The sequence below is a fragment of the Artemia franciscana genome, chromosome 11, assembly GCF_032884065.1.
Source record: "Artemia franciscana chromosome 11, ASM3288406v1, whole genome shotgun sequence".
Classification (NCBI taxonomy): domain Eukaryota; kingdom Metazoa; phylum Arthropoda; class Branchiopoda; order Anostraca; family Artemiidae; genus Artemia; species Artemia franciscana.
The window spans coordinates 8198571-8225312 of NC_088873.1; the positions used below are offsets into that span (position 1 = coordinate 8198571).

Sequence of the window (26742 nt, forward strand, 5' to 3'; positions counted from 1 at the left end):
GGAGGTCCCATCTCTGCCTCAGACCACAGAATTTCAAGTCAACCTATACCTTTAACACCAGTCTAATACCAAAAACATCTTTTGAGCAAGACATCAGAGTAATAAAAGACAGTGAGCTAAAATTCACCAGCCACTTAAAATCAATCATGAGCAAATCTTTAAAAGTAGTTGGACTTCACACGATCGGACAAACTTCACACGAACACGAATTTCCCTCGTACAAACTTCACACGATCCTCAGCTTTTTTCAATTCCATTCAAGTCTCTTGTTTGTCCTATCCTTGAATATGGCTACACAAAAATAAGACCTCACCTTCAAAAAGACATTGATGCACCTGAGAAGATTCAGCAAAGAGCAGAAAAATCTGAACCAAAACTAAGAAGCCTATCCTGCTGTGAACAATTGGAAAAGCTGTCACTTCCTTCCATCTCCTACAGACACCTCTGAGGTGATCTTATTGAAACTTTCAAGCTATGTCACAAGTGCTAAAATAGTATTGAACCAGAAAAAATACACTTTTCCAACACAAACAATCTTCAAGGACACAACTTTAGGCAAAAACAAAACACTTTCAACAAAGAAGTTGGAAGGTGGGCCTTCTCAAACCGAGTAGGCAAGAAATGGAGCAACCTCCCCCAAGAAGTGTTTATGGCTAACTCTGCCAACACTTTCAAGAATAGCATTGACAAGTTTTTTAGAGAAAGTAAATTTTTAAACAGGCCCATGCTTTTTATTTCAGTATATTATAAATGCAGACACAATTTTTATTCCTTATCTCAAAAATAAAATAAAAAGTGGTTTGCTTGAAGTATTGTTAACTCATTATGCACTAGGCAATCAAAAAGGTATCTTCTGTTTGGCATTTTCTTGCTTTCTTCATAGCATTAAGAGATAAAGAAAATTCATTTATTTGACATTTTTCTCAAATTCCAATAAAACTAGATAATGAGAATAGTGTCCTCATTTTGAATTTTTCTGCTTCCTTCATAACATGAGACAGAGAGAAAAAGAAACTGTTCTATTTGGCATTTTTCGTAAAGCCTAATGCATACACAATAGCAATATTATCTGTTTAACTTTTTTTTTATTCCTAATCTCAAAAACAAAATAAAAAAGTTATATGTTTGACAATCTTATTCATTCTTTAAGTAATAAGCAATCAAAATATATCTTCTGTTGGACATTTTCTTGCTTTCTTTATAATGTTGAGAAATACAAAAGTCTTTTACTTGACATTTTTCTAAAAGCCTAATGGAGCTAGATAATGACAATAGTGTCTTCACTTTGAATTTTTCTGCTTTCTTCATAACATTAGATATAAAGAATTAAACCGATTTATTTTACATTTCTTGTAAAGCCTAATGCAGACATAATTGCAGTATTATCTATTTGACTTTTTTTTCATTCCTAATCTCAAAAAGAAAACAAAAAAGTGGTTTGCTTGACATTTATTAATTCTTTATGTACTAGGCAATGACGAAAGTATCTTCTGTTTGGCATTTTCTTGTTTTCTTTATAGAATTATAAGATATAAAAAAATTTCTTTATTTGACATTTTTCTTAAAGCCCAATAAAACTAGATAATGAATATAGTGTCTCATTTTGGATTTTTCTAATAGAGAAAAAACTGTTCATTTGCCATTTCCCACAAAGTCTAATGTATTCTTATCTTTTTTTTGTTTTGTATCTAAAATATACTATATGACGTTTTTAATTCCTAATCTCAAAAAGAAGTGGTTTTCTTGATATGTTTATTAATTTTTTTAAATTATCGCTAATCAGAAAAGTACCTTCTGTTTGGCATTTTCTTGTTTTCTTTATAGAATTATAAGATATAAAAAAAATTCTTTATTTGACATTTTTCTTAAAGCCCAATAAAACTAGATAATGAATATAGTGTCTCATGTTGGATTTTTCTAATAGAGAAAAACTGTTCATTTGCCATTTCCCACAAAGCCTAATGTATTCTTATCTTTTTTTGTTTTGTATCTAAAATATACTATATGACTTTTTTAATTCCTAATCTCAAAAAGAAGTGGTTTTCTTGATACGTTTATTAATTTTTTTAAATAAACGCTAATCAGAAAAGTACCTTCTGTTTGGCATTTTCTTGTTTTCTTTATAGAATTATTAGATATAAAAAAAAATTCTTTATTTGACATTTTTCTTAAAGCCCAATAAAGCTAGATAATGAATATAGTGTCTCATTTTGGATTTTTCTAATAGAGAAAAAACTGTTCATTTGCCATTTCCCACAAAGCCTAATGTATTCTTATCTTTTTTTGTTTTGTATCTAAAATATACTATATGACTTTTTTAATTCCTAATCGCAAAAAGAAGTGGTTTTCTTGATATGTTTATGATTTTTTTTTTATATATAAACACCAATCAGAAAAGTATCTTCTGTTTGGCATTTCCTTGTTTTCTTTATAGAATTATAAGATATAAAAAAAATTTCTTTATCTGACATTTTTCTTATACCCAATATAACTAGATAATGAATATAGTGTCTCATTTTGGATTTTTCTAAAAGAGAAAAAAAAACTGTTCATTTACCATTTTCCACAAAGCCTAATGTAGTATTCTTTATCTATTTGATTTTTATCTAAAATACACAATTTGACTTTTTTAATTCCTAATCTCAAAAAGAAAAAGAAGTGGTTTTCTTGACATGTTTATTAATTTTTTTTAATATATGCCAATCAGAAAAGTATCTTCTGTTTGGCATTTCCTTGTTCTTTTTATGGCATTAAGAGACAGAAACATTTCTTGCTTCCATATTTCTCTACATTACTGCTTTAATAAACTCTACAAGCTGTTAGGTTTTTGTTCTCCTTTTTTGTTTTTTCTCTTTTGTTTTTGTGTATTTTGTTTTGTGTTACCCTTTAACTGGTTTCCATGTGATTTATATTTTGATTTGCATTATATTTAATTGTATTTTCTTTATGTTACTCTATGTATTATACCTTTGACAAAGGCAACAAAGGCATTGTGAAAAATATGGGTCAAAAATAAATAATAATATTCCTTAAAGCCTAATATAACTGGGTAATGAGAAGTGTCTTCTATTTGACTTTTTCTAGTTTTTGCTAAAACAATATAGATAATGAGAAGGTTTTATTTGATATCTTTCTCCAAGCTAAATGCAAATACAACATTATCTATTTGACTTTTTCTATGTTCCTAATCTCAAATCACAATTTAAAAAAAAATCATTTGCCTGACAGTTTTATTATTTTTTTAAGTACTGAGTAATAAGAAGTCTTCTGCTTGTTACTTCCCTGTTGCTATTTTTTATAGCGTTAAGAGACTTTTGTTTGTCATTTTTCTAAAAATCTGATGTAGGTAGGCAATGACAAATGTCTTCTCTTTGATCTCTTTTTAAGTATAGTTGAGCTACATTAAAAGCTTGTTAACTATAATTATTTTGTATATTATCAAGTACAAACTACTTTCTTAAAAGGTTTCCTTCTCAATAGCCCCAACTCTAGACCATTACCAAACATCCTAAAGTACTTGCTTATATCAACCCTTAAGGCATATAAATGTACTATACCCTCAGCTCCCTCCCCTAATTGCCAAACATATATCCCTCATAATCTAATCTGTATGCGGAATCTTTTCTTCCAACTGATTGTTGTTGTTGTCTTGCTTGTTTAATGTAAAATTAGTTTGGAGAAAAGATTTAGCATATAGAAAATTTGTATGTTGTAATTTTAGAAATATATTTGACCATAGAGAGGGAGATTCTACTAGTGAGTATTTCTAAATGTCCTAAAGTAGTTTTCAGAATTTTATAGTGTTTCCTTCTGCAGATTGGGAGCACTGAACTGATACCTAGTGGGAGAAATTTCAGTTTTTTTTAAAGCAGCCTAGAAAATTCATTTAGCATATAGTTTATGCACACTATAAATAAAAATGTTATCTAATGGCTGCCTTTAAAAATGGCATATTCTAAGGCAGAATGTTAACTACCCTTACCTGTATCTTTGTCTTTTAGCTAATAAATTCATTAGAATATTCTGAAATTTACCTAAAGTGGTGAACCTGCATAAATCAAAATTGTAAGAATAATCACATATATAGGTATATATAGGTACTATATATAGGTATTATATAGGTAATATATTGTTATAGAGGTAAATAAGATATTATAGGTAAATAATAGGTAAATAAGATATTATACAGGTAAATATATAGGTATTTCCTTATAATCTCATGAAGTTTCTTTCACTAGGCTAGGCCCTATAATACTAAATTTAAAATAATATGAAATTTTGTTTAGAAACCTATTGTTTACCCCTTGGATACTTCTAAATTTTCTAATGACCTTCAACAGACTAGACCATAGCTGTTCCTAGGGTTGGTGGCACCAAGGGAAAAATTAACTATCCTAGGCTGATTAATTGGAAAAAAAGTGAAAAAAATGATTATAGTTGGCAAACCCACCACGACCACATAGTTTGCAAAGGCGCGTCCTTCCCTGTTGAATGGCTCTGGTCTAGACATATTCTAGTACTTACTCAGAAATTTCATGAAGAAACTGGTCTCTTTCAGCTCCTGTCAATTCGTCATAAAACTTGAGCAAATGAGACTGGTTGTATTTGAGAAGTTCCGCTTCTAAATTTTCTTTTCTTGCTAGTGTATTGGTACAAGATTTGCTAGGCATTTTAAAATCGAATCTGCAAAAATATCACAAGTTATCATTTTAAATTATTTGCCTCTTTAGTGCCATCTAAATTTACAAAAGTTACTTACTTTAAGTTATTTACTTTAAAAGTTTATTTACTTTAGTGCCATATAAATTATATTACAAAAGGTAGGCACTATTAATAGAAGTTTACTGGGGAATTCAATCAGACCATAAACTATTAAAAATATTATCATAGATTGACGGGGGTGATTACATATCATCCATCCAGGGAAGAAAATCCATTCAAAGTTATTTTCTTGTAGTTTCACAGGGAAAACCTTCTATTTCATTGTTTAATCAAAATTAATCTTTTCATTTCATTGTTCAATAAACATTTCCAAAATAAAAACAAGCTTAACTAATGCTTCTTATTTCCTCTTTCAAATAGACTAAGATCTGACCAAATGCTGCAAAAATTGTAAATAAATAGCAGCAATTTTAAAAAACTAAATGTATTTTAAAAAATTTAATGTGCACGTTGAGATTAAATTCAAAAATATAGGAGGGTTTTACCCCGCATTATTTGGAACTAGTGATTTCCGATGTATTGGAAAAATAATTAGTCAATGATTTAAAATTGTACACGTAAGAACAACGGTTAGCCAACAGTGTAGGCATCATCTTTGAAAGTATTTTCAATTTTTGGTTATCTTGATTATGGATAGGTGGATACTTCACCAGTAAACTTTACTAGTATACTTACTAATATACTATGTCACCACAAGGGGGTGCCCCAACTAGTATACTTTTAGGTCCAAACGCATGGTTTACTTACAGAATCAATCAACTGCATAAAACCAACGGAGGAGAAAATCGCCCTTGTTAGGGATCCTTTACACCATCATCGTTCAAGGTGGAGTCGTCATTGAATCCCCTCTTCCTGTCAAGATCAGTTTTAGCCCACTCAATAAGGGTTCGTTCCGCCTTAATTGTGTTGCGAGAGCAACACTTTGGTTTTGTCGTGTTTTTTTTTTTTTCCTAGCACCCCGATTTCAGCTTATTCCTAGAAAGTGGTAAGGGTCTAACCTCTGCGGTTTTTACGGAAAGTGTGGACCTTAGGCCGGATTGATGAATATGACTTTACATTTTGGAAAGCTTCGTAGAACTCTTGCCTGGGGCCAAAAAGGATGGTTTTTGCTTGTCCTTGAGCCAGAGCCTATAGTGTGTGAAGTGAAGAGCAGTTGTATAGCCTATGTCAGAGAGAACTATCTGAAGTTATGCAGCCAAGCTTTCGTTTCATCAAACCATGTTTCTGCTTTCGAGTGGAAAGCTCCGTTCTAGCAGGCAAGCAGGCAGGCACCAGTTTCAAATTGAAGATGGACTAAAATCTATAAGTGTTAAATATGTGCGACAGTTACCCTGCCCCACAGCCAATATATCTTCTTTGAGTGATAAATAGAAAAACTTAGAGAAGCAAAAAAGCGGCATTTTCCCACGGGTCCGAAAGTGCTGCCATCTATTGTTTCTACCCATTTCTGTTCGTGATTTCAGCTGAGTTTATCATTCGGTTTTTCGCACTTGGGATTGCGGTAGAGAAATGGTATCAGATGTACCTCTTAAACTTTAAAAGTTCTCTCATTGCTAAAGAAATTAGAGTTTATCCTTTGCTCCTTTCTAAGTGATGACGTTAGAAACTTGGCCAACGGCAAAAAAGTCAACTTTTGAACTAAGACAGATAGATTTTTTTTCGACGGCAGTCGATAGCTTTTGATGAGCTGATCAAAGTATATGTCATCCATTTTTTTGTACAAAAATTCCTTCATGAGATATACCAGTTTGAAAGTTTAAAGGGGTTGACAACTTCAGTAGTAAGGTACACACTGAAACCAAAAATAGGCCGATACCAATTGTGAGACATATAGGGGAGTTGTAAGCAACAGTCGGCTGTTAGCTCATAATCATCCTCGGCAATGAGGGGTTCGCAACTCTTACTAGTTGGTGTACCTATTTTTTGTTTCTGTTGTATTTGATGGTAAGACCAATTTGGTTCCAGTGGTAAGACATGTAGGGGACTTGTAAGTAATAATCGGCTGTAAGGCTACAATCATCTTTAGCAATGAGGAGTTTGCAACTTTTGCGAGTTGGTGTACCTAGTATGTATTTTAGCATCCTTACAGATTAACAACTTCAGCGTTTAGTCGCAGCGAGGAAACAAAACCAAAGTGTTGCTCTCGCAACACTTTACTCGGCGAAGCCGAGCAAAGGTTTCCGCAACACCTCACGTTGCCCATGCAACGTAGATCTAGTTAGCTACTATTATCGTCAGGAGTAGCAACACTGAATTGGACTAATTTCGAGATTGGTTTGCAACTTGTTATAAATTCAAGAATGAAGTCAAGAAATATGGAAGAACACCAAATACTTCTCATTTTATTACAAAAAGGATTTGTAAATTAAAATGTTAAGGGTAGAGAACATTGTGGTAAATCTTGACAACATCTGACCAAATTTTAAAGTCATTTATGTTGAACCTTGGAATCTAAACCAATATATACTATCTTTATAAGTAAGCAACAATTGTGTATTTATGTATGTTCTCGAAAACGGCTCGATATTATTCGGGAAAATAGGTACCTTGGAATACTCTTGCATTAAAAAACGATCTAGATAGGTCCGAAGTATGAGAAAATTTGTTAAGAGCCTAAATTTTGGCTTTGCAAATGGCGGCATGCAGTATATTAGTACGTCACGTAAACATTTCTTATGATATCATATAAGCATTTTCTTATATGATGTCATTCAGAGCACAAATAAGATTGTTGAGTTCCCAACGCATCAAAAATTTTTACTATTTTTATAAGCGAGTAATAATTTTGTATTTTTTCTCGAAAACGGCTCCATATTTTTTCGACAAAACTGGTATCTTGGGATACCAAGATACCTCGACATCTTACAATATTTTATAGGCATTTATGTTGAACCTTAAATTCTAAACCAATATATACTATCTTTATAAGTAAGCAACAATTGTGTATTTATGTATTTTCTCGAAAACGGCTCGATATTTTTCCGGGAAAATAGGTACCTTGGGATATTCTCGCATAAAAAAAAGATCTAAATAGGCCAGAAGTCTGAGAAAACTCGTTAAGAGCCTCAATTTTGGTTTTTGCGAATGACTTCATGTATTATTTTAGTACAGAACATAAGTATTTCTTATGAAATCATATACGCTCTTTCGAATATGAAGTCATGCAGAGCATGAATAGGCTTGTTGAGTTTCCAACGCACCAATTATTTAGATAAGGGAAAATTGGAATTTTGGGATATTCTCGCAAAAAAACAATCTGGATAGGTCAGAAGTCCGAGAAAAGTCTTTAAAAGCCTCAATTTTGGTTTTCGCAAATGACGTCATATACTATGTTGGTACATCATATAAGCATTCCTTATGACATCATATAAGCATTTTCTTGTATGATGCCATGCAGAGCATAAATGAGATTGTTGAGTTTCCAACATGTCAATTATTTATATAACATAATGTCTGTTGGAAGACCCAAAAGTGAAAACTTGCAGTTGCAGTTACTATAAATAATAATTCTTTGGAACCAGCACCTGAACTATCAAACGTAATAAGATGTGAAAATCAACAACCTGGATCGTAAATTGTGACAAGACTGATACGGGTAGCTAAAGCTATGGCCACTGCTAAATTGTCTGAAGTAATCAAAATCCAAAAACGTCAACAATAAAATTAGGACAAAACGTACGGGTGGTTAAAAGATATGCCAAGACGGCAATTAGAGCTTGTCAAAAACAAAATGAAGAGCAAAGAAACGCGCAGTTAGAAGACATAAAGCGCAAATACACACGCGGTTAGAAGAACAGCGGCGGGTTACAAAAATTAAAATGAAGACCAAGGACACACGTGGTTAGAAGACATGGGACACTGAGCATGTGAGAGAGTCAAAAATGAAAATGAAGCGCAAATACACTCGCGGTTAGAAGAACAGTGGCGGCGTTACAAAAACAAAAATGAAGAGCAAACACACGCAGTTAGAAGACATGCGGCACCAAGCATGTGAGCAGGTCAAAAATGAAAATGAAAATCAAAGACACAAGCGGGTAGACGACATGCGATACCAAACATGTGAGCGAGTCAATGAAAATCAGCCTGGACAGCGAGAATCAAATCGTGTCAAAATTTAAGAAGATAATGATGATGACAAGGTTTGGGATTTTGACATGGACAAGGTCACCAATAATACTTATCATGCCTTCGTTAGAATTAAATAAAAAAAACTAGTTTTTTTAACTGAAAGTAAGGAGCGACATTAAAACTTAAAACGAACAGAAATTACTCCGTGTATGAAAGAAGATGTTCCCTTCTCAACGCCCCGCTCTTTACGCTAAAGTTTGACTCTTTTTCTCAATTCTACTTTATTAAACAGTAAAAAACTTTAGCGTAAAGAGCGGGGCGTTGAGAAGGGAACAGCCCCTTCCATACACGGAGTAATTTCTGTTCGTTTTAAGTTTTAATATCGCTCCTTACTTTCAATTAAATCACTAGTTTTTTTTATTTAATTTCTGAACGTTTTTGAATTAATGCATGTTTGATTTTGGCTCTCCGCATAATAAATAATTATAATGAAATTTGCATATTAATTCTTTTTTTGGCTAAATGGCTTTCTCTTAGTTTTGATCAGACGATTTTGAGAAAAAGGGGTGGAGGAGGAGGCCTAGTTGCCCTCCAATTTTTTGGTTACTTGACAAGGCAACTAGAACTTTTAATTTTTAACGAACGTTTTTATTAGTAAAGAATATACGTAACTAAAGAATTAACTTACGTAACGACCTTTTATATTCTTATATTTATATTATGTATATGAGGGGGTTTATCCCCTCTTTAATACCTCACTCTTTACAGTAAAGCTTAAATTTTGTCCCGGCTCTTTAAGAATGACCCCTGAATCAGAAAGACCGTAAAATAAATAGTTGAAATTACTGAAAAATACTTTAGCGTAAAGAGCGAGGCATTTAGGAGGAGTTGAACCCTTCATATGCATGATAATCTCTGTTCGTTTAAAGTTTTAATGCTGCTCCTTACTTTCAGTTGAAAAAACTTTTCATATTTATTTTGTCATTGTTTTTTTTATAATAATGCTAGGAAATCCTGGCACCCCCTTCATTGAATTTCTCTTCCCCCATGACATATTCCTCCAAGGAAAGATCCTCCCACATAGCCCCCTCCCCTCAACCCCCTAACCAAAGTAATCCCCCTGAAAAACGTCTGTACACTTCCCAATAACCATTACTGTATGTAAACACTGGTCAAAGTTTGTAACTTGCAGCCCCTCCCCCGGGGACTGTGGGGGAGTAAGTCATCCCAAATACATAGTTATTATGGTTTTCGACTATGCTGAACAAAACGGCTTTCTCAAAATTTTGATCCGTTGACTTTGGGAAAAAATGAGCGTGGGAGGGGGCTAGGTGCCGTCCAATTTTTTGGTCACTTAAAAAGGGCACTAGAACTTTTCATTTCCGTTAGAATGAGCCTTCTTGCAACATTCTAGGACCACTCGGTCGATACGATGACCTCTGGGGAAAAAACAAAAAAAAAAAATAAACACACACCCGTGATCGGTCTTCAGGCAAAAAAATACGAAGGGGTGTTTCCCCCTTTTCTCCAAAATGAGGCAAATTTTCTCAGGCTCGTAACTTTTGATGACAAAGACTAAATTTGATGAAACTTATATATTTAAAATCAGCATAAAAATCCGATTCTTTTGATGTATCTCTTAGTATCAAAATTCTGATTTTTAGAGTTTCGTTTACTTTTGAGCCGGGTCGCTCCTTTACTACAGTTTGTTACCACGAACTGTTTGAAACAAAGGTTCGGCAAAATATTTTTCATAACGACGAAAGACAAGCCAAGGTAAGACGAACTGAACAAGTTGTAAATGATAGCGATGATTTTTAGGTTTTGAATTTTGACATGGATAAGGTCATCAATGCCTACCATACCTTGCGTGTAGAAGACAAGCGACAGCGAAAGTCCAAATATAGCAGTCTGCTGCGTGCCGAGTGCCGGGACCCGGCGGCAAAGGTACGGGCTCCCGGTACTATACATATGTATGGTCACTGCCATGGCAGTTGCATCTCAGGCCTCCCCCCCTTTCCTTAATGAGGACAGATGTAGTCGTTTGGAAATAGCAAAACATTGCTGTTTTTTCATGTTTACCTGGCATTTAAAAAAAATCTGCTAAAATACATCACAAGTTACCATTTTAATTATTTGCCCCTGCAGTGCTATCTATATGATGTAATAAAATGTGTGCTCGGGCATCAGCATGGGAATTTTGTATGAGTGTGTATTTGGACCTTGGACGTTGATTGATTATTAAAAGTACTAAACTGTGCAACCCTTATACGTTACAACTTTAATATATTACGACTTTGCAACAAGCATACATTCCTTGTTGCTTTAGAAGACAGAAATACTTATTCTTAGAAATTATTTACCTTGTTTCTTTTTTACAATTTTGTCTATAATGATCAATGTTCATGTTTAACTTAAGTTGCCAAGAGGAGGATAAGGTAAGCTAGAAATGGTTGTTTACTTGTTACTATAACAGTTATAGTATTATGATAGTTATTATAGTTTAATTGTACTAATTATAATAGTTTACTTGTACTATTATAAGAGTTATAATAATTAAGTTAGGTTCATTTAGGTTAAGTTAAAGTGGACCTTACTTAAAATTAGTTAACATAATATAACCTAAATTATCCAGTTATGCTGCCGTCTATAATTACAGTGTAATAGTTGGTAAATGTTAGGTTATATTACACACTTGTGTGTCTTTGGCTTTGAAAAAAATTAAAGGTGCAGCTGAATGTTGGTTGCATGTATACTGGGTTAGGTTAGATGGTCTAATATTTACATTGGATGAAGACGTAATCTCACTTGATTTGTTTCAGTTCCGAGGGATCTTTGTAATTTAATAGTAACAGGTTTTGAAGGTCAACAACACGTGGGATGATAAAACTTATGATTCACATGCTTCAGTACTGAAAAATGAGGCCAGTGCGTCAATCAACAGTTATTATAATGTCCGTTGTGATTGACTCAGAATATGTCGGGTTGAAACATTCCCCGTGTAGTGTCGTTCTTGAAGCGGCAATCTTATTGTTGATGAACAATGACGTGAAGTTTAAAGCTATTAATGGAATCTCTAATACAATAATTTTAAGTATAATAAAAAACGATGGTGTCCAACATTAAATTTTATAAGGCGAAATGGCTTTTATGATAAAATCATTAGACCGTGCAATGAAAATGGTCATGAAATAAAAAAGTACATGGGGAAATCTGAGGAATATGCAGGTTTTTGGTGTGCAAGCTGTTTATGTTAAGGGAAACACCAAACAGATATGCTCTTAGCAGCGGAATGTGATAAACATATTCCATTATTCAACTTTGAAGACTTCAATTGTGAGAAATACCTGCACTTAATTCATGACCCCAAAGATGAATTTCCATATTTCGCTCAATGGGTGCCTGAGAAGATACCTGATAAAGAAAAACGCATCAGATATCCGAAGACCTAAACTTTTGCTTCTTCTATCGAAAAAGACTGAAAAGGCGTTCAAGGTTTAAGTGAATCTAACCTTAAATATTGGGCAAAAATTAGAGTTTGCTCTTGGCTTTGACGGTTTGGTCTGGATTTCTATGCACCGGTTAAGATTTTTACTTTAGATCTTGATTTCTATGGTTTGGTCTTTAATTCTATGCATTAGTCTTGATTTCCATTGACTGTTCTCGTTTTCTACACGTTGATCTCGCAATTAATGCGAGTTCATCCAGATTTTCTAAGCATTTGTTATGATTTCCATGGAATTGCTCTAGATTTCTACATATTGACCTCTTGATTTCTTCGGATTGCTCTTGATTTTTAGATGTTGGTGTTTTGATCTCTTGATTTTTTCGGATTGGTCTGGATTTTTAGAGATTAGCCTTGATTTCTTCAGTTTGGTCTTATTTTTACGAATTCGTTGGGGTTTCTAGGATATGGTCATGACTTGGGATCACTACAATCACGAGCTCTGTCTCTCCGTGGTGACCCAGTGTATTTTATTTGTTATGCGTATATTATTAATAAATTGAACTTGAACTTGTTTGTATTGGTCTTAATTTTTAGATATTGCCCTAGATTTCTTTGGTTTAGTCTTGATTTTTAGGGATTTCGCAATAATTTCTAGAGTTTGGTCTTGGTTTTTACTGTTTGGTCTGAATTTTTATGCGCTGTTTATGATTTCTACGGATTGTTCTGGATTTCTACAGCTTGATCTCTCGATTTTTGCGACTTTGCCTGGATTTCTAAGCATTGGTTATGATTTCGAAGGTTTTGCTCTACATTTCTACGTATTGATCTCTTGATTTCTTCGGATTGGTGCTGATTTTTAGAGATTGGCCTTGTTTTCTTCCGTTTGCTCTTATTTTTTATGAATTCTTTTGGATTTCTAGGGTCTGGTCATGATTTGTATGTACTGGTCTTGATTTTTAGGTGTTGCCCTTGATTTCTTTGGATTGGCCTTGATTTTTAGATGTTGACCATGATTTATAGAGTTTAGACTTGGTTTTGTACGGCTTGGTCTGGATTTCTATGCACTGGTCATGATGTCTATGGTCTGGTCTCGATTTCTAGGGTTGACCGTGACTCTTATGCATTGGTATGGATTTCAATGCATCATTTATGATTTGCAAGAATTCGTCTGGATTTGTATGTAGTGGTTATGATTTCCAGGGTTTTTTTCTGAATCTCTACATATTGATCTCTTGTTCTCTGGGAGGTGGTATTGATTTTCATGGTTTTGTTCGGGATTTCGATGCATTGGTCTCTTGATTCCTACGGCTTGGTCTGGATTTCTAATATTGATTGCTTGATTTTTTTTTTTATTTTGCCTGGATTTCTGTGAGTTGATAATAAGTTCTATGGGTAGCTCTAGCTTGATTTTTCGAAGTTGATCTTGATTTCCTCGGTTTGGTCTTAATTTTTATGAATTAATCTTGATTTCTAGGGTCCGGTCATAATTTCTATGTATTGGTCTTGATTTCTAAGGATTATTCTGGATTTCTACACATTGATCTTTCGAATTGTTCGGGTTCTTACGGATTTCTATGCATTGGCTCATCGGGTACTCTAGATTTCTACATATTAACCTCTTGATTTCTTCGGGTTGGTCTTGATTTTTAGAGGTTAACCTTGATTTCTTCAGTTCGGTCTTGATATTTCTGAATTCGTCGGGATTTCTATGTATTGGTCTTGATTTTTATAAGTTGATCATAATTTATACTGTGTGATCTTTATTTCTAGGGTTTGGTCATGATTTCTACAAGTTACTCTCTAGTTCTACAGTTTTGTCTTGATTTCTGGAGTTTTTTCTTCATTTCTATGTATTGGTATTTATTTTTAAGATTGCTCTGGGTTTCTAGAAATTGATCACTTGATTTTTGTGAGTTCGTCTGGATTTCTATGAGTTGTTCATGATTTATGTCGGCTTACTCTAGATTTCTTGATCTATTCGGTTTGTTCTTGATTTTTATGAATTCATCTAGATTTCTATGGTCGGGTCATGTTTTGTATGCATTGATGTTGATTTTTTGAAGTTACCTTGATTTCTTCTGATTGGTCTCGATTTTAGAGGTTGACCTTGATTTTTAGAGTTTGGTTTTGGTTTTTACAATTTGGTCTGGGTTTCAATGCATTGGTTATGATTTCTACAGTTTGATCTTGATTTCCATGTATTGGTTTCGATTTCTTGAACAGCAAGAACCATTTTATTGTTAGATTATGATGTTCCATGGTATTTCACACACATCCCCTTCTCCTTGTTTCTGGTGATTTTGTAAAAAAAAATTCAGTTTATTTCTAAAAAGAAACATTTTCTTGAATAAGCCTTTTCCTTATTACCACAACATGTCAAAACCCGGAACACTTCAAAATCAAGACATCGAGGACAACCTTCAAAATCAAGACCAATACATAGAAATCATAACCAATGTATAGATCAATTAAAAACAACGGTAATTTTTTCCCTTATAAGTTTATTTTTCAAGGGGAAAGGTGCAAAATACTTAGGTGCGACAAAGTGCCCCAGAGGGTGTTATAGGTGGCTGGTGCACTGTGCAACGCTGGCCTCAATTGATAGGGGTCATCAGAAGAAGCGCTAATATTTTATTTCATTAGGTTTAAACGATCAATTCTAGTGTAAACGAATTTTTTTGCAGGAAAAATGCTCGATAAATATCATATGTGTGAAAATACTTGATGTAGGGTGCCGTGAGTACGCCATTAAGTGTAACAGGCTGGGAATTGCCATGGAACATTGCAATGTAGCAATAAAACGCAAGTTTTAGCTGTTCAAATAAAAACGATGATCATTTTTTAGTTTATAAATTTATTTTTGAGCGGAAAGGTTGAAAAACCCGTAAGTGTGGTAATGTGCACCAGAACGGTGTCGTATGCCATTTGTAGTTTGCCAAAGTGACGTGAATTATTATAAGGGCATCATGTTTTGGGGTGGGTTGCTAAAACATGAACCACTGGATTTAATGAGTGTTTTTTTAACAAGAAAATATTTGGAAAATGTCTTAGGAATGAAGAAGAGGTCCTAAAGGGTGCCAGAAGGCCAGTCACAGTGTGGCACGGTAATATGAATTAACTAGTATATTACACTGAGTATGGTTTGCGAGAACATGAACCATTGGAATTAATTGATGATTTTTTAACAAGAACATATATAGAAATGTCTTAGGAATTAAGAAGAGGTGCTAGAAGGTGCCAGATTGTCAATCGTAGGGTACCATGGTGGTCACAATTGTGACGGTTTATCACGTTGAGGGATGGCTTGCAAAACCACGAACCATTGGATTTCAGCATTAATTAACAAGAACGTATCTGGAAATGTCATAGGAACGAAGAAGGGGTGCTAGAGGGTACCAGATGGCTAGTAATAGTTTTTAACGGTTTAGGATGGCTTGCAAAAACACGAATCAATAGATTTGAATCACAATTTTAACATGAAAGATTTTTGAAAAAAATATCTTAGGAATGATAATACGTGTCATTATGATGCAACAATGCCAGCCACATATTGCTATGGTGGTGTCAATTGCTAGGACTAACATTTTCTAGAGCTCAAACTTAAACTGAGTGGTGTTAAAAGAGTTTTTCGACTGAGGGGGAGGGAAATCTAACGCTCAGTCAAAGAAACGATGAATTTTCATTAAAGGCCCTCAAAAACACCTCTTAATATGGGTTAAATGTGTCTCTAATAACCCCCCTCCCTCTCTGGAACTGTTTGGTAGGATCACCACCTTTCTCTAGTTCATAATTTCTTTTTGCTTATATTTTATTCTTTATAAGCTTTTTCTAAAGTTTAAAAAAAATTGAGGTTGAATTTCTTTTCTGTGTTTTGACAATGGTTGTAAATAATACAACTACTAATAATAATAATAATAATTACTCACGCAGTACCAAGCCGCCTGAGGCCAACACAGCTACTCACGCTCCTCCCCCAACCTAATCTTTCAAGGCCTCCCTCTTTACGCCCTTCCAGGAAGTTCCCATTTCCTTTAAACCTTTATTTATGACATCCTTCCAACCCAGACGAAGACGACCTGCTTTCCGTGTAGCCCCAGACGGTTGGTCAAACAGGACAATCTTCTGCAATCTGTCATCCTTAATCCCCCGTTGGAATAAACTGCTAGGACCCTCAATGGAATTGGTTGCTAGGGTAATCCGTTGGAATAAGTTGCTAGGGTCCCCGGTAGTTAGGCTAAGAGTCCAATGGAATTGAATGTTAGAGCATCCGGGTTGAAATGGTAGCTAGGTTTGGGCCCCCAATGAAATTGGATGCTAGGGCCTCAATGGAATTGGATGGTAGCCCCTCTGATGAAATTGGATGCTCCTCCCCCAATGGTTAGGTTAGGGTCCCCGGTGAAATTGGAAGATAGGAGTCTCGTTGGAATTGTTTGTTAAGGTCCAGCGTCTTGAAGGTTCCCACTAGAGGACCCTAAAGGTTTTTCTCACCTTGCCTTCCTAGGTTTTTCAAGAATGAGAAAACTATTATGTACATAAGTAAAAATCGGCTTAGAGAAAAATGTCTAAGAAAACGTCTTGGGATGTTTTAAAACGCCTTGAAAAAACATCTTGAAAAAAAAATTCTTAAAAATGTCTTGGGATGTCTTGAAACATCTTAAAACGCCTTAAAGAATAATGTCTAAAAATGTCTTGAAAAAATATCTTGAAGAAAAATGTCTTAAAAAAAGACTTGAAATGTCTTAAACGTCCTGAAAAAATATCTTGAAGAAAAATGTCTCAAAAAACGTCTTGGAATGTCTTAAAACGTCTTTAAAAATATCTTAAAGAAAAAGGGCTTAATAAAGCTCCCCCCGCTTGACTAGCTATGTAACGAACATGCAATATGACTTGACATCCAAAGAAACTCGGATTTAGTGGGCTTCTGAAGGTTTTTTAAGGAAATCTAGATTTGGCGGGGGTCTCGTTGGTTTTTAAAGAACAATTTTAGAAATCCAGATTTGGTGGGACCTCGTAGGTCATTAAACACAACATCGAGGGAAATCATGATTTGGTGTGGGTTTTTAAAAAGAAAATATTATGTAACGTTTGCATCTTGACTAGCAGGCCACTGTAGGTTTTTAAAATACTCTCTATTAGGTAGACGCCAAAATCTATTACATAACATCCAAAGAAATCCTGATTCGGTGGGGGCCAGAAGGGTTTATAAAAGAAACTATTAGGTAACATGCATACCCTATGACATAACAATCTTAGAAATCCTGATTTGGCGGGCCCCCTGAAGGTTCTTCAAAGAACTAACACCTGCGTCTCTTAGAAAACATTCCCAATGACGTAACATGCACCTGACGGCTGTCATGGAATGGTGGGATAGGGATACGTTTCAACGCAGGGGTAGGGCTCTGTTTAAAACCAGGGATAGGGCACCGTTTAAAATTATTGAGTTGATACTACTGTTAAAAGTGTGTTGTTAGTTATTAATATCAGAACTGGAGACTAACTAAAATTATATTGCTTTATCGGAAAGAATTCTAGCTGAAAACTAAAAGATATCGACATTATGGCTAACAAAAGGTTACTAAGAGCCTTATTAATTATTTGTTATTTTCAGTTTGGTGCTAAGGCCTCTCAAAGAAATATTATTGATTTTTGCGCAAGTTTTACGGTTTCAGCAAAGCTCTCATTTTGCAAAAGGTTACTAAGAGCCTTATTAATTATTTGTTATTTTCAGTTTGGTGCTAAAATTTAAAAAAATATTATTATAAATATTAAAATAATAAAATATATTAATTAAATAAATAATAATAATAATAATAATATAAATAATATAAATAATAAATAATAATAATAATATATAAATGATAGTAAAATAATAATAAATATTATATAATAAATTATAAATAATAAATAATAATATTATCATAAATAATAAATAAATAAATAATAATAATAAAATAATATATTTTTGCGCAGGTTTTACGCTTTCAGCAAAGCTCTCATTTTGCAAAGTCCTATATTATATGCCTATAGGAAAAATATAAGCAGTCACTTTATTTGTTATAGGCATGTAGGTTGGATAACCCAAGTAAGATAATTTATTTTACTCTCTATTTTCGCTAGGAATTTCGTGGGTTTTCTTTATCAGCCAGAGGACAGAAAGGAAGCTAAAAGGACAAAAGCAGTCATTTTGGTAAAGATTTCCGCCAAGTCGGCTTTAGTGCTGAAAAAACAACAACAACAAACTTTTGGAGTAAACTCCGACAGAGCAGAAGAAACAGTGAGTGTCTCATTTGCTATGCTAGAGCTTACTTCAAAAGGTCAGTTTTATTTGTATTATTATTGTTGTTTTTTTTTACATTGAACATGGCTTTGGGAAGTCCTTGCCAAAATTATCTTCTTTTGTCCGCTGGCTTATATTACCCTCGTTTTCTCGTTTTGTTTTTGTATTTTATATTTGTTTTTCTGTTTGTCATACGTCATCTGTGGTCTTAATGACCATAACCGAATAACCACGAAAGGCTAACAGCTGAAATAGCTACAACATGTCAATCTATTCAAAGTGGAGGTTGGGGAAGTAAATGACTTCTAGTGGAGACGCATTCCCAAGGACCTTATTAGGACCTTACTCAGGGCCGTTCAACCGTGCAGATGGACAATGCTTCCAGAACTGTGTGGTAACGACCATGTACAGAACAACTATGAACGATTATGAGCTGAAATAGCTACAACATGTCAATCTATTCAAAGTGGAGGTTGGTGAAGTAAATGACTTCTAGTGGAGACGCATTCCCAAGGAACTTATTAGAGCCTTATTCAGGGCCCTTCAACCATGCAGCTGGATAATGCTTCCAGGACTTTGATTTGACAACCTCCATCGTCTGTGAAAACATATTTAACGTGTTTTGTGTTTCGCAAGCTCAAAATTCCTGCACACCATGTTTTTGATAATCGAGCACCATTTACGAAATACAGGTCCCTACTTTTTTTTGAAAAACATTTTTTTATTAAATGGGAAAACAAGAAGAAATTTCTGAAAATTTTGTAATAAGTATACAAATTGGTAAGGTATTAAAAAGTACGATTTCTGAACAAATTGGCCATAACAGTGGACCGCAATGATTCAGACATATTACTAGAAAGTTTTTGGATGAGAGGTGGATAATCATATCAGTGAAAAAAAAAAATGAAAAATCACGAAAATGTAAGATATTAAGATACAAGCCTAGAATAGGAGCTGTTGAGAAGGAAACGTATTAAAAAACAATTTTTACTTCATAATATGCAGAGTAATTATAGTTGATACATTTTAAGTGTAATTCTACTATAGCCTACTTTTAGCTACCCCTCTAATTTGCAAACATGTTTCACGTGTTTTCCGTTTCTTGGGTTCCTCAGCGTTGATTCAATTTACGGGTAGACAGGTTGAAACGCAAGATTGATGATAAAAACCACCGAAAATACCGTATATAATCGGATTATATATTTATACATTACAGGGGGGAGGGTTGTTTATAGTGGAATTGCAGTCAAAATGTGGTAACTACGAACATTCTACATATTATGAAGTAAGAATTGTTTTCTTAACATTTTCCCTTCTCTTAGGCTTAGCCTACACTAGAAATAATATTCCAAGAAGGACAGGGTAGGCTAAATTAAGCCCAGTCTAGGTAAGTTGGGGTCTTAAAGCCCCTCCAAAAGAGCAAGTTTTACACTTAAAATGTCTCGTTTTAACAACATAATGGGTATGCATTGAGATTTTCTAGAGTACCTTTCTTAGAACAAAACCTGACTAACCCCTTTCCGAGATAGCAAGAAGTTAAAGTAGAATTTTACCGTAAATTTTTCGCAGTTCATATAATTGACTTACCAATTAAGTAAAAACACCACTAGATGCCCTTTTTATGTTCTTTACGAATATAATAATCACTTCTAGAGCAAATTCCAAGTAGTATTATTTTGTCGGAAAACGATCGATAACTCATACTTTAATTGAAAATTCGTCATTTTTAAGAGCTTAAAAAGTGCAAGCTCAAAAATTTGCGGTAGAAGCAATTATATTATTCGTAAAGCGCATGAAAAGGGCATCGATTGGTGTGTTCAATAATTCGTAATTATTCGTAAAAATTATTCGTAAGTCAATAATATGAACAGCGAAATATTCACCTATATTTGACCATTTAGGGGGTGGGGTAGGATAAATTTCCGAAAGGAATGGATTTTAAATTTGGATTCAGGCTAAAATTTTGACTCTGAAGTTATGCCTATTTCCGGTAAAATTCTAGTTAATTGACCTCTTGCTATCTCAGAAAGGGTTTAGGTCAGGAAAATGAAACTTTCAGGGACGGGTCTACAGGCTAAAGTATTTTAAAGTACCCACCTCCAATCCTTCTCCCTCTAGAGGGCCTTGAAATTTGCCTACATGACAGGTCTATACCTATTGAACTTTTGACAGAACAACATTTTACCTTAATTTTCAGTTACTAGTTGCTTTTTCTCTGCCTTTAGTTCTGAAAATGCAATTCCTGTTATTTGAGTAGAATTTTGAGCCATATCAATGTTTTTTTTCAAAATTTAGGGAATGTATTTGTATATCTTTAAAACCTTATGAAATGGAATTGAGCAAAGTTATGAAGCTGAAAACAATGTTGTTGTACTTCAATTAAGCAGAAGATCTATTTTGCAAGGTTTCACTTTTATAACACACACATTTTTAAAGGTCATCAAAGGTCAGGGCCCTCTAGAGGGAGAAGGAGTGGAGGTAGTTGCTTCAAAATACCTTCCCGGGGCATACTTTAGTCTGTAGAGTCATCCCTGAAAGTTTCATTTTTCCTAACCTAAACCCTTTCTGAGATAGCAAGAAGTCAATTAACTAGAATTTTACCCTATTTCCTAACTATCTTAGTTATGAGTGGGAAAAATTTACCAATTACTTTCGGAAAAATCCGAAAATACAAATATAATTATGTTATATATTTTATGATTATGTTATATTTATGAATATAATTTCAAAACTTTAAACTATCAAGGGAGAGGTATCTAGGTATTACCTGTATTAAACAAGGAATCACAGAAATATTCCACAGAAAGTGAAAGGAGTAGTTCCAAAGACACAAAACCGATTCAAACTGAAGTTGTACTCTTAGATCTGAGCAACTTTCACTATCCATGAACGCTTCTGACTGATATCTTTGATAAGGCTCGTTGACTTTAGGACAATTATTCAATGTAATGTGATAAAAGCCGGTCAAGAATGAAGGTTAAAAGAGGTTAAGGTTAGTCATTTGCCCACAGAAATAGCGGGAACTGCCAAAATTCAGATATCACTGTGAATTAATTTTGTTATAATGCCTATTGGGTACTTGTTAATTAAACGGAAAAATAGTCGAGAAGTTAGCTTAATGTAAGATTTAAGGAAAAACAGTTTCATAGCCACAAATGAACGATGACAGAATGCATTTGACTTGTATAATTTGGGTCATATATTTGCTCACTAGGGGGGAGGTGTGGAGGTAAGGTTAGGTTAGGGACGCTGTCCAAATACTTTAGCCCCCCACCCAATGTCCAACTATATAGCGCAACTTATATTATTATATAAATTAAAGTTAAATTTCATTGGGATTAACCTGACTTCACTGCTTGGGTGGGTTCCTATAATTGACTAGTACCGTTTATTGAATTTACAATTGAAAGGTGTCAGTAGGGAGTGAAGGTGGTTTATAGTCCCTCCACATTATCTTTTGGTGTTTTCAATAAAAATTACTTTTTCATCAAAAAAATAAAGTAAATTACATTGACCCCCCCACTTAGTTTTTGCTAATTCACGTCACTTCCTACCACGGCTGACTTAACTTTCCATCAGATATTCACGAAACGCGGAACGGTGTCAGACAGATATTTATAAGATGGCAAGAATAGACATTTCTACAAATTCTTCAGTGCCTTAAAAATTTACGTCAATCTTGAGGAAGAATCATAATATGTTGTGCTCTGAAATTTGAAAATAATATTAGGCTACCAGCGTTGTAATTCAATATTGTGACTAGTATTCGTCAGAAATGACTATACTTTTTTTTTAATCCCATATCAGTCCTGATACTTCCTAGCTGAATTACGAAACGATTTATGGTTCTTCTTGAAATCAACTGCCAAATCAAGAATTTGTGATGCTAACAGACTGTATCCAGGGCCGTTCCTAGGGTTGGTGGTACCCGGGACAAAAAAAGCGCACCCTTCTCGACTCAAACAGAACTAAAAGAATCCAAGCCGACCCCTGCCCCCATCCATGGCACTCAGGGCAGCTTGCCCTGGTCGCTCCCCCCTTTGAACGGTTTTGGAACAACCATATTTGGTTCCCAAACATATAAATATCACCAGTTGATTTATTTGCATTAGTTTTATTGATATACGTCAGATAGTTTTTTTTTTAGCCATAATTTGGTCATAATTTTTGATCGTTTTAAGTTTCAACTTCGCTTTTTACTTCCCTCGGAAAAACTTCGTTTTTCTAATTGATTTATCTTAAGTATTAAAATGCACCCTTTGAGGCATCTCTCGCCCACCCTAACTAGAAAACAATCATAGAACCTCATAGTAAAGGTTTGAAGCCCTTATTTTTAACTGTTTGGAACTGTAAAACAGTAGGGAATTTACCTAAGACAATAGAACTTGTTTAACCTTTAAACATATTTTGGCTGATTAGGGAGGGAGGGAGATACCTCAAAGGGTGCATTTTAATGGCAAAACATCCCAACTCTCATTGAGCCTTCAGACAAGTACAGAAATAGTTCTAAGGGAGAGTTGAAATCAATATTTAATCCCTAGGGCCGTATGCAGCACTTTAGTTTGTTTTTTCGGGGGGACGGGGGGACAAAAAATTAAAAACATGGCAAAATATGAAATTGATATTTAATCCCTCTTGATTTCTGGGAATATGTGTGATCTATGCTGTCACTATGAAAGTAAAGAGTATTAGATTTCAAAATTTGCAGAAATTATTCTATATAGTGATGGAACTTTCCCATCCTCATTTTCAGCTCCAGCTCAAGGTCACAGAAACTTTGGAGGGATTTCATTCGATCAGAAGTTGAGAGTTCTAGTCCTTTTTTATAAGTCAAAAGCAATTGGAGACCAGCCAATGGGGAGTATTTTCTAGGGGCTATTTTTCGGAGCGGGGAGTATTTTCCGGGGGTAAACGCCGGCTCTTGTAACGAACTGTAGTAAGGAGCGAGGAACACATAGTAAGGAGTAAGGAGCGAGAATAACGGCGGGGGTATGTGCCAAATTTCCTTTACCGAAATTCTTTTTATTTGCTTTACTTTCTCTTTACCGACTACATTTAACACATTGAGATATTAGGGGTAATTGTCCGGGGCAAATTTTCATCTGTATGGAATTGTCGAGAAGATCTTTCCAAGGGAAGGGGGATTTTTCCATGGAGGTGGAGCCAGATTTCTTGCTATTCTATAGAAACCATCAGAAACTAAAAAAAACTAAATTTCAACTGAAAGTAAGGAGAATTATGCAAACATTTTTGGGGGAGGGGAGATGTGCTTGGGATCAAGGGTGCCGGCAGAAAATTTTCCAGGGAGGGTCAAAATATCGGTGGTGGTTGGGTGACAGGAAATATATTTCAGGAAATTTGTTTCGTAGGAATAAGCTTACTTTAAAAACTTTTTGGAAAAAACTCAAATAAAAACAACAATTAAATTGCATGCAAAATGAAACGAAATACTGTAAATTTTAAACGACAAAGATTCTTGGCAAAGGGATTAATTTATTTCATCAGTAATTTACTTAATGAATATGCATTTAATCTTAAAAGAAAATCGAACTCAAGCCAAAATTACAGAAAGATTTATTGCTTTCATACGCTATAGCAGATGCAGACTCGTCTTTATGCAATTTCCTACGTCTTAGAATAGTTTACAGAAGGAGTAGAGATACTCAAAAACCATCCTGTCTGCATAGGTACCAAATTTTATTTTATAAAGGCCATGTAAAATGTACCTCTTTCAAAACAGGACAATCATCCCCCCTCAAACTTAGATTCCTTATACATTCAGACATTAAAAAAAATAGAATAGCGAAAGAAAAACAAAATTTAAACTTACTACCCAGCTGTCTAATTAATCCTCTTTGTTTTTATTGTCCTGTTCAACTAAATAAAATGAACAGGTTCAAAAAAACATTTGTCATAAGAGAATCTTACCAAACAGTATGTGATAAAAAAAAAACAACTGGAAGTGCAAAGTGACTTCGACTAATACTAATACTCATAATAATACTAATACTAATACTAATACTAATACTATAATACTAATTTTATACATAATACTAATTTTATACATAATACTAATACTAATACTAATATTCACTAATACTAAAAATGGAATTCCCATGACAATTGCGACACCGACAGTATTGACTTTTTATGCTGATTCGAAATATGTAAAGTTCTTTCAGTTTGTTGTTACCACCTAAAGCCAAAAATCTGAGAAAATTTGCCTGATTTTTGAAAAAAGGGGAATTCCTCGAAAAAAGTAACCAATCTTATTGAAAGTCCGTTTATTAGACAAGTCATATCAGATAACCCTACTATAGAGATTTCAAGCTCCAATCTTCAAAATGTGGAATTTCGGAAAATGTGGAAACATTGTCGATGAATGTTTATTTGTTTTGTTTTTATTCCCAGGGGTGATTGTATCAAACCGAAGGTCCAAGATAATTGGGAAGGTGCTCATTCAAAAGTAAATGTAAAACTCTTTTTTAAGTTACCATACATATTGGGTCAGGGGGAAAGTCTTGTTTTCTGCCATTTTAGGGCAACAAACTACGATTTTATCCAAAAGAGGACGAATTTGCAATCAATTTAAAATTCTGAGAAGCTAACGATTGCAGTACTGGATTCAACAAAGTTGATTCGCTTTATTTGTAATGAACTTGGGATATTTTTTGTGATGTCTAATTGCGCATCGGTTATAATGCGGGGAGGGGGTGATTGATTCTTTAGGTGAGGGCTGGGTAGATTCCTGAAAACAACATTTTAATAGACAAACTGCTTACTCTTCATGAGGCTTCAGATAAACGTAGAAAGAGGTTGGGCGGGAGTATGAATGAATTAAATTGTTTCTCTATACAGCTACAATGTTACATTTCTATATCTACCAGCACAGAGGTGGAAAAGGAAAGAAAGGTCATCATCAGCCCCGCCAGGAAACTTCTTTGGGATGGTAAATACTGTTGGTAGCTTAGTTTTCAGCAATTTTGAATGGTGTTATTTTCTTTTTTTATTTGTATTTAGTACTTTGAAGTATTTAAGGAAATGAATGTAATGTATTTATCGATATAAAATTCCTATTGCAGAGGTTGCGATGGCTTCAGTTTTGTAGAAGATCAGAAGCCTCACAGAATTTCCATCCATACTAACAATAATACTCCTTTTCACCCAACCGAAATTCTTTAGTGGTAATATTAACAAGGAATTTTTACCAAAATAACTATTACCCCCATTTTTTTAAGTATATTCAAATCTTATCAAAAATTGATATTGCAAATTTAAACGTATGACGGTTCTAATCAACGTACAATTGCTGATTTACACATTTTAAAAGCAATTAATCAGGGATTTAAGGGACCGGTACCTGAAATTATATCTTGGCTAGATCTGGGTACGATTTGGAAAACTATCAGAAATTAAATGAAAAAAGAGCTTTTCAAATGAATGCAAGGAACAGATTTGAAACCTATTAAAACAGATTACTCTTAATTATTAAGGTGATTGTATCCTAACTCTTTACTGTGAAATATGGCTTTTTTTAAAGTTTTTAAGAAAATTTGCAATTGGAAAGATAAGATTTTTCAAAGCACTAAAAAACTTTTGTTTAATGAGCAAGGTGTTGAGAAGGCAGCAGTCTCCCATATATACAGAATAATTTATATTTGTTTTAAGTTCTAACCTTGCTCCTTACTTTATTTGAAAGACCGTTTCTATTTGTTTAATTACATTTCATGAAACTGTAATGTTTCATGAATACAATACTCTTGGTAACGCAAAAAAAACGATCAGTATTTCAATGATCTCTGGACTTTTATGGGTAATCAAACAGTTCATGGTAACGAACTGTAAGGAGCGACCTGGCTCAATAGTAACCAAAACTTTGAAAAAGGAATTTTGGTACTAATAGATACATCAAAAGAATTGGCTTAATATGATGATTCCAAATATATAAGTTTCATTAAGCTTTGTCTTACCCATCACAAGCTACGAGCCTGAGAAAATGTGTCTGATTTTCAAAAAAGGGGAAAATACCCCTTGAAGTCATAGAATTTTAATGATAATCACACCATCGGATTTAAAGTATCAAAGAACCCAGCTGTAGAGGTTTCAAGCTCATATCTGCAAAATATGGAATTCTGTAATTTTTGCCAGAAGAAATATCATGGTTGCGTGTTGTGTTTTTTCTTTGTTTTTTTGTTATTTTTTTCCAAAACTAGTTGTATCAACCCAG

The 26742-nt window shown here is 34.1% G+C and overlaps 1 protein-coding gene across 1 annotated transcript in view; it reads right to left on the bottom strand.

Annotated features, from left to right (window-relative positions):
- Positions 1-21433, bottom strand: part of LOC136033340 (UDP-N-acetylhexosamine pyrophosphorylase-like) — a gene marked incomplete in the record, with an annotated part of 115582 nt that extends 94149 nt beyond the window's left edge. The window contains 2 exon segments of the mRNA XM_065714134.1: positions 4525-4683; positions 21283-21433. Coding sequence (XP_065570206.1) covers positions 4525-4670 — 146 coding nt within the window.
- Positions 21434-26742: the final 5309 nt, after the last annotated feature.